Below are 8,952 nucleotides of genomic sequence, written 5' to 3' on the forward strand. Positions count from 1 at the left end.
CAATGAAAAGCCTGTGCTTTTTTAAAAATAAAATCAACTTGGCTGCAAAGCGTGTGACATCATGGAAACAAAATAACTCAAAATGTTAGGAGTGGTGGGAAATTATTGTTGCTTCTGTCGCCAGCATCAGTCAGCTAAAAGCAATTTATGCACAATGATTAAATTATCCTGAAAGCAACATATCTACCAGTAAACACTTGGAAGTGATACAATACTCAAAAGGCATTTCTTATTTTGTGGAAGTCAACAGGAAGACACACCTTCTACAGAAGGTGGCATTTCTTCCAAGGACTCAACTTCCCTAAGAGTCATTCCCTTTCCATTGGGAATTTCAGCTGGCACACTGTCTTCAGTTGATGATGTGGCCTCCATATATTTGGAATCCCGAGCCTGGGCTCCAGCTTCTGCTTGCACTAAGTGCGCAGCAGACCACTGCTCTTGGACATGCTCTTGCTTAAGAGCTAGTGCTGGCTCCTCTTCATCAGACGCTGGACTCTCAACAACTTTTTCTACTCAAAGGAAGAAGTGGACATGTCAGGACAAGAGACAACACAGATGCTATAACAAAACAGTTTTAATGGGACACTTTCAGCTCTGTTTTGAGGAAGTAACCATGTCATTTAAATACAAATGACAAACAGAATTTGGTTAAATAACACTGCCTGAAAGGGTGGTAAAAACATATTCGAGAGTAGTTTACAAAGGAGTTAAGTGTATATTTGAAAAAGAAAGATTTCTCAGGACCATGGATGAAATCGGCAGAGTTACTACTGGACAAACGCTTTCAAAGCGCTAGCATAGCATAAGTAAAATGGCGTCACTTTCTTTGATTGCATGCATATATTTTCATTACTATGAACAGAAATAGTATATTTCTTTTGACCAAATGCAATCCATCTCGGAATCCGTTTTCATTTTTAATCTGTTTTGATGGCAATTGCTATTGTCAATTTACTTGGGAATTTAAAATCTACTAAAATTGCAGAAATTCATGATGACAAAGTAATGGCTCATAGCTGCTATACTTAATTTCCTTTTAATGTTTCATTAGAAATTACTAATGAATGAGTAGACTCTTCCAGACTAAGATTTATAGATGTACAGTTTTGGTGTGTTTTGATGATTTATGGATATATTTACTTCTAGCATAGTAAAATACCTGTAGTCACACTAACATTTTATGCAGTTGTGATTAGTTTTGTGTGTCACAAAATCACCTTCAGCTTTTTTTTAAGCATCAATGAAGAAAAACACAATATATACTGTTATGAAGCAGAGGTCGACACCTCTCTGATAACTAAAACTGAAAGCCCCCATAGAAGCTCGCCTCACCTTGTAATCTGTTAAAGTAAATGTGACAAGTGGTATAACCTGCCTCTCACCTCACAATCTGTTATAAAGGAGAGGTGAAATAAAATGAACTCCTGACAGTCACTCTACAATCAACAAATAACAATTTATTTATCTAACAAATAACAATTTATGTACCTAACTCTAACAGTTAACAAATGAACAGAACTACTAACAAACTGAATAACTTCTCCCCACTAACTACTAACTATTCCCAAATGAAACAAAATTCCAATGGCATGCTGTTCCAATAAATACAAGTCCTACTTATATAAACCAAAGTAATAAGAAAAATAATTTAAAACTTAGTCTCGTAAAATTACAGCCAGGATAAGTCTTCTGGAATGTTCTTTGCCTTCTTCGCTGTTGTCCAGTCAGGAATGCCTTTCTTTGTCAAATTCTTGTGTCAGGAATATTAGCTAAGAGTGCTGCTGTATCTTTAGTTTAGAAGATGGTTTTCAGAGAGCTTAGAGAATTCTAATAGAGTCAGTGATTCTTTGTTTTATAGCTGAGAGCTGTTCTCTTGGCAGATGACAGTTGACTCTCACACTGATTTTCAAATGCCCTCTTCTTTTATTCTCTTGATGACCTATTAATTTCTTACAATAGGATTGGCCCTAGGTTGTCAAAACCATCAGATTTAAATTTAGTTGGGTTTTGGTATCTAGGGACTGATTTAAATTAATCGGTTAAGTTCAAAAACCTGTCGTCTTAGTAAAAATGCTGCTTTGCCTGCTAACAGTATAGCCTTTTGATACAATGTTTCAATTTCAAGAACTCTGTGCATCTATTGCTGCCTGCAGACATTTTTTTAACCTCCAAGCTTTAAAAATTATATTTTTAAGGGACAATGCGCTCTTCCCCCTATCATTTTACAAACATCAAATTCTAAAATTCTGCCTTCCAATCCACAAATACTCTACCCAACTTCACAATAATATACCAGGAAGAACTTTCACAAAATAGTTTTCCAGATTTGCAGGTGAAGGGTCAACTTCCACAGATGCAAAGCATGATGTTTTCTCAAGTGAGATATACACACATGTCCTCAACATGACAGACTTTACATGGCTTTTACTGGATATACTAGCATGTGTACATTTTACTGAGCAGAACAATGATGCCTGAAACCAACTCTATTTGCATTGTAAAGAGGGCACTCCTGTTAATTATTCATTTTTGCACAGTTTAACTGCGCTTTGAATCCAATTTTGCACATTTTGCAGCAGACTTTAGCTTAAAATTATTAAATGTGAATTGTGGGAGGCATTGGGATTCTTTACTAAAGAAGAATTTTAAGAACCCACTGAGTCTTCACATTTACTGACCTGTAAAGCGGATTCTGCACTCTTAATAATTGTATGTCAAATTTAAAGCAACTTCCAGCAATTTATTTTAGAAATACATATGGCTTATTTAATAATTATACCCTTTTTAAAAGAACTGTTATCAGATTTGCAACAAACAGCACAATATTTTAATAGCCATGCTTCATGTCATCAAAACATTGTATGTGAATGAAAAACATATTTGACTTGTAGTTTCTGATTTCACGGTGAATTATTACATGAGCTGACACTTTCTCATTTAATATGGTACGGTACTTTGCCAGTTCAACACTGCAAATAAATTAGTGTCACAGGCCAAGAGCTGAAAGTGTTTCAGTGATTTACATCAATACTGGAATGAATATAATTTAGCATGCCAGAAATGAAAGCTATGTGGAGCACTCTCATATTTAGTGCAGCATTAGGTGAAAAACCATTGAATAAAATAACAGTTAAGTGCACTGAATTCATGATTCATACACTGTTTTATCCAATGTAGGAAGTCCCCAGCTTAGTTCTAGTCACATGCTGAATACTGTTAAAGCCAAAATGTTTGTGTGGTAATTTTTTTTAACTATGTTACTTTTGACATATCAAATAAAAGCTATGAAGTTATATTCATTTCTCAATTAGGTAGTCAATTATTGTGGGTATTTTGATTTTATTTTCTTGAATCATTTGGGGTGATTTGTGCTCAAATTGAGAGCTGTCACTAAAAGACAATGGAACAGGTTTCAACTTGATCCTGCTGAGTTTTATCATCAAGTCAGTTTGGACGCAGAGTGAAACTGCCTTCTACATTACTCTGGTATCTGTCTATACGTGAAGCTATTTTCCACATCAAAATTAATTTAGAGGCAGCTTTGTATCATCAGTTACCTCTCACTAAGTGGAGTCAGACTGTCTAACTGATCATAAAGCCTAAGGTGTTAGCAATTTTGGTGCAAAAATACAATAGTAACTTAAGATCAGAAACTTGCAGTTTTTGAAAATTAACATTACAGTAATCTTTTCCCCAAGAAGCAATTAGGTGGCACATTCCACGTGGATTCTTTATGGCACTAACTGTAAACTGTTGGGTACTCTATCTACTTTGGGTACTATTCTTTAAAAATAATAAACTTGTACGCAGACTTCGGAAAACCTGCACGTCTCAATGTCTCAACTGTACGAAAAAATATATTTTATGGAAGTTATGAAAATATTTATCAAAATATTATATATTTCGTAAAATGCAATGTTTGTGTCTACGGAATTGAGATATGCAGGCTTTTGAAAGTGAACTTTTTTTAAAGAAAGGAACAAGTCATTTTCTATCTTGCTTTAATATGTTAGCTAAGTTGTTTTGTTCTTGCACTTATCAACCTTAGATGTTCCATTAAAATTAGTGGGATGGAGAAGACAATCATACAAAATTGGAAGACCATAAACTCAAACTCTTAATATTGAGTATGAATGATCTAATTTTCACTGAAATTCTTAATGGGTATTTGTACATTAAAAATTCAAATACAATACACAGAATTACGTAATAGGCATTCTCCACATATAATACAAAGGTGAATCAAAATTTAATCTAGCTTCATGGATATCTAAAAAATAGCTCATGTGTCGGCAATGGACTTTTTTATGTATTAATTCAGAACTTTGCTAAATATGTTTGGAAAATTGACCCTTTTTGAAGTGGTTTTTAAGTGTGCAAGGGACTTCACTCCCATGTGGAACAAAACAATTGGACTGGTGAATTCATGCAAGACAAAACCAAAGGGAGGGAGAACAATAAAAGAGGAACCATGCTTGGTTCACCTTTGTCCTGACTATACAACTCATCTGCCTGTTGAACTGTGGCACTGGGGAGTGTACTAGTGGCAGTCCATTGTGAACTGAATAAAGGATGCTCATAGTACTCCTCATCAGAATTGTAAGGCTCTTCGTCGTGAACAGAAACAGAAATGGAGGGGGCTAGGAGTTTGCGCTTCTCCTGAGTGGTGGCAGGCTGATAGCTTGAGCACCTTTGGAGAGGTTTTGCCTTAACCTCAATCCCTACATCTACAAATAGACACAGGGGTAATTCGACAAACAGACACAGGTTCACAACAAATACATCAGCTAAGTAAGTGTGATGAAACTAGCCATGAAGCAAATACTCAAGTCCTCATGAAATAAGTAGATCAGTGCTTACCTAGGAAGACAGCACTGTCAAATTATGCATTTAAAAATTCAAGGCCATAACAAGACTTAAACAAATACTGACCTCAGCAAAGCTCCAATAGTCATCTAATGCGTAAGCCTATGCTACACACATCTGTATGTAAAGAACAGTGGTGAACTATTGACACCAAACTTGGAAATACTGTGAACTTTGAGGGTAATAATAGACAGAAGCAGGCTGGTGGTATGAGCAGATGCATGCAGAGTGAAGTTCAGTGCAAAGAATCATGAAATGAACCACTTTGGTAGGAAGAATGAGAAGTAATCTAATATAAAGAATACATTTCTAAAAATCATTCAACGCATGAGAGACCTGGAGTTTTAACTGCACAAACATTTGAAGGTGGCAGGGTAGCAAGACAGTGTTAATAAGGCACTTGGGATCCTTGGTTATATAAATAAAGGCATTGGGAAGGATGGTATTCAGGCTTTATGGTCCCAATAACATCCCAAATTCATACCTGCCAACAAGGCAACTTTTTTTTTACTTTTCTGGAAACATCCAGCAGGATCACTGTCCAATTAAGGTAGTGAGCTCCTGAGAAGTAGGTTCTGCTGAGGCAGGTCAGGGATCAAGAGGGCATCCCCAACATGGAAGCATCCACAGAGAGTAAGTAAAAGGTTAACAGTGGGCCAAGCAGGCAGCCTACTCTGGATGGCTCCTTTGGACTGTGATGGACAGCATTCCTTGCCTGCAGCGTCCTTTATCTTAACATGATTCCACCAGCTCAAACTGCCTCCTGCACAGCTACAGGGACATGTCTAATACTGCATCTAAGAAATGTCTAATCTAAATGACTGCCCAATTCTGTCTGGCACTTAGCCACTCTGAATACGATTTGATTGGTAATGCACGCGACATTTTGACAATAGTACCAGGGTGAGAGATTTCAGTTACGTGGATAGATTGGCTGGGCCTATTGTATTTCAAGAAAAGAAGTTTGCAAAAAGATTTCACAGTCATGCTCAAAATCATGAGAGCTCGACTCAGGGTGTGTAAAGAGAATTCGGCCCCATTGGCAGAAAGGTCAAGAACTGGACAACAGTGAGGTGAGGCACATGGCAAAAAGATAATGGTGACACAAGGACAATTCTTACAGAGCAAGAGTTTCAGATCGGAAGTGTACAGCCTGAAAGTGCAGCAGAATCACATTCAATTGTGATTTGCAGAGGGAGCTGGAAATTCTCTGGAGAAAATTTTAGGGCAACAGGGGAAGGGCAGGGGAGTGTGAAGAGCTGAGTTGCTCTTTTGGAGAGCCAGTAAAGAATCTGAAAAGCCAACTGGCCAGCAAATAAGCTGTAACCAATTTGTAATTCTGTGTTTCTAGACTGTAATGGATTACTTTCCAGTGCATCATTTACTTGTTAACCACAAATATTTTACTTTCTAGTATAATTTTATGTTCCTTCTAGATGTGAAACTTGAACTTGCCTCTATGAATACCAATTGTTTTCAACTGTTTTCTGTTTTTTGTTACAGCATTCAAAATCCTATTTAGCAGCACACGAGAAGTACAAATTGTCACAGAGATATCTTCTAATAGTTGACTTTCTATTTTGAACAGTGAACAAATTTAACAGCATGGGAGTCAAATTCAGAAATCAGAAACAGGTGGTTTGAAACATTGCCCCATAGTTTAACTTTATTTAATCAAAACCTATTCGGTCTAATTGACTTTTTCTAGCAGTGAAAACAAATCATAAAAGATAACTGCCTAAAATGCAGTTTTGGCAAGACGGTAACAGGGCAGAGCGCTCCTCCTGTTCTTTCCGTTTCGTTTCTTCTCTCTCTTTTTAGCAGTCCTGCAGCAGCACGCAGGGGAGCTTGAGTCCCGGAGCAGTGCCAGGGGAACAAGTCCTGGAGCTACGCGAGGGGAAACAAGTCCCGGAGCAATGCAATGCAACTTTGGTGCAGCTGAGTACCAGTGCAGAGTGGACTGGAGGCTTGGAGCAGAACGGAACAGTTGTTGGACTCAGGCATGGCACGGGTGGTCAGATCATGTGCTGAGCTGCTGCTGTTTGAAATTCTTTACCAGACTGTCATGTCAATCCTTTAGCTATGTTATAACTATCTTAATTTTAACTTATTTTTTAGACACTAAGTAATGCTACTCCTTTTCCTCTTATTGTTCTTTGGTTTCTAAGATTTGTACCTAGGTAATGGTACCTAAAATGGTGCCATTAAAGGCAACCACTGTAAAAACTTTTCACTGTACTCCTGTGCTGGATTACATGTGACAATAAAGGATATTCTATTCTAAGATGCTAAGGAAACAAAAAAAAATAACAAAAGGATTTAAAAGAGCTTGCATAGTCTTTCATTCCCTGACAAAAGAACAAAACCTGCAACTAGCCCTCCTCACACTTGAATTTATCATCAAAATTAAACAAATCCCCAAATTTATCTTAAAAGGTGATAACTGCATGTTCTGTTGATATATTACTCTCAATACAAAAGTAGTATTCCAAATCACACGTGATAAAAAAAAACAGTATTTTCTCAAGGAAGTTTTGAACTGAAGTGATTGCACTGAAACGTTATTGTTTTGCCTTGCACATCCCAGGTATTATTGTTATTCAATTACTGCATGGCCAGTTTCATCCACTGATGTAGGTCAAATGCCAATATGTTAATCCTTGCAAACCATCAAAATGTTTCAATGAAAACATGGAAACATTGAAAAATTCAGTGGTTAGAACAAAAAACACATTTTATTTTAAAATTGGATTAGAATTGCTTCTAATCAACAATTTATTCACACTCATGCATAAAAACAAAAATATTTTTCAACAGTCAAAAAGAATTTATTGATTTCAGTGCTCAGAGGTATGACCACACTATTCTCTTACCTTTCTCTGCTGGTCCAAAGTGCTCGGATGCTGGAGAAGGTGGTGGGGACGGTGGTAAGTTGGCAGAGTCTTCTACTGTTTAATTAAAAAGAACAAAATGAGGAACAGATGCTTTAGTAGGAAACCAATAATAATTTGACCATCACTATATAACTTTTTAATCCGCGTGATAAAAACTCTTTATAAACTAAACAGATTTTATCAGAGCCAGCATGAAGCAAGATAGAAAAAAGTGAAGTTGACGGCCTGTATCACAAAGTTGAATTTTGTTTTTTGTGGGACATGGACACTGCTGGCTGGCCAGCATTTACGGCTTGTCCCTAGTTACCCTTGAGAAAATGGTGCAGAGCTGCCTTCTTGAACCGCTTCTGTCCACCTTGTTGCTGATAGTAAAGTCCCACCAGTGGCAAGGAAAGCAGGATGAGATCCCACTTGGGCTGTTTGCTGGACGCCTCGATAAACTTTTACCAGAACTGGGGGTCAGTTAAAGATGACAGCCACAATAGATGGTCAGCAGCACTCTAGCTAGTTGCAACTGGGCTGGAGCATCTCAGTGGCAGGGCATCCTGAGTGACAGGTCAGTGTGGTTGGGTGAAGGCAGCGACTAAGAATGGTTAGGGCATAAGGCTCAGTGAGCCATAGAGCACCCATTAACGTCAGCACCTTGAGGAACCCACTGGGTCTTTCCTGGATCTCCTCATGAGGTGGTGGGTAGAGGCCCTCAATTGAGCATTGAATTGAGCATTCAAGTAGCTCAAGTGACTGCGCAGTGGTCAGGTGAATCACTAGATTCCCCATCATTGGGAATAAAACTTAGCAGTGGCAAGACATTGGGTTTCCCTACTGAAGCCTCCTTCTACCTTTCAATCAGTGAACAGGGAAAGTTCTGCCATAATGTGCTGACAAATGGCCATCAATCCAGGATATGAACTTTGTTTTGCTCTCCACACGTACATCTCCAGCATTTCCTGATTTTATGAAGAGGTGGTAAGGAATGACATTGACCAATATATTTGCCGGCAGTCAAGGGAATAATATTGGTGACCTTGATGTTACGCTCCTGCTTAATACTGTAATATTTGTTTGTTTCCTTCTGGTGTCTCAAGTTGGGAATACCTCTACAGGAAACAAATGGACATGATTCCAGGCATATCTGGCTAGAAGTTGGTGGGGGGGGGGGGGGGGGGGGGGGGGGGGGGGGGGGGGGGGGGGG

General features: G+C 38.1%; 1 protein-coding gene across 5 annotated transcripts in view; it reads right to left on the reverse strand.

Moving 5' to 3' along the window:
• The window catches only part of LOC109934900 (microtubule-associated protein 2-like), a 240,988-nt gene that overhangs the window by 44,526 nt on the left and 187,510 nt on the right, over positions 1-8,952 (reverse strand). For all 5 annotated transcript variants that reach the window (XM_048599358.1, XM_048599359.1, XM_048599355.1 and 2 more), the window contains 2 exons: positions 7,740-7,814; positions 261-509 (listed from right to left, as the gene is read on the reverse strand). In XM_048599358.1, the coding sequence (XP_048455315.1) occupies positions 261-509; positions 7,740-7,814 (324 nt within the window). The remainder of the gene's footprint in view (positions 1-260; positions 510-7,739; positions 7,815-8,952) is intronic.

This window comes from Rhincodon typus, chromosome 7 (genome assembly GCF_021869965.1).
Source record: "Rhincodon typus isolate 14 chromosome 7, sRhiTyp1.1, whole genome shotgun sequence".
Taxonomy (NCBI): domain Eukaryota; kingdom Metazoa; phylum Chordata; class Chondrichthyes; order Orectolobiformes; family Rhincodontidae; genus Rhincodon; species Rhincodon typus.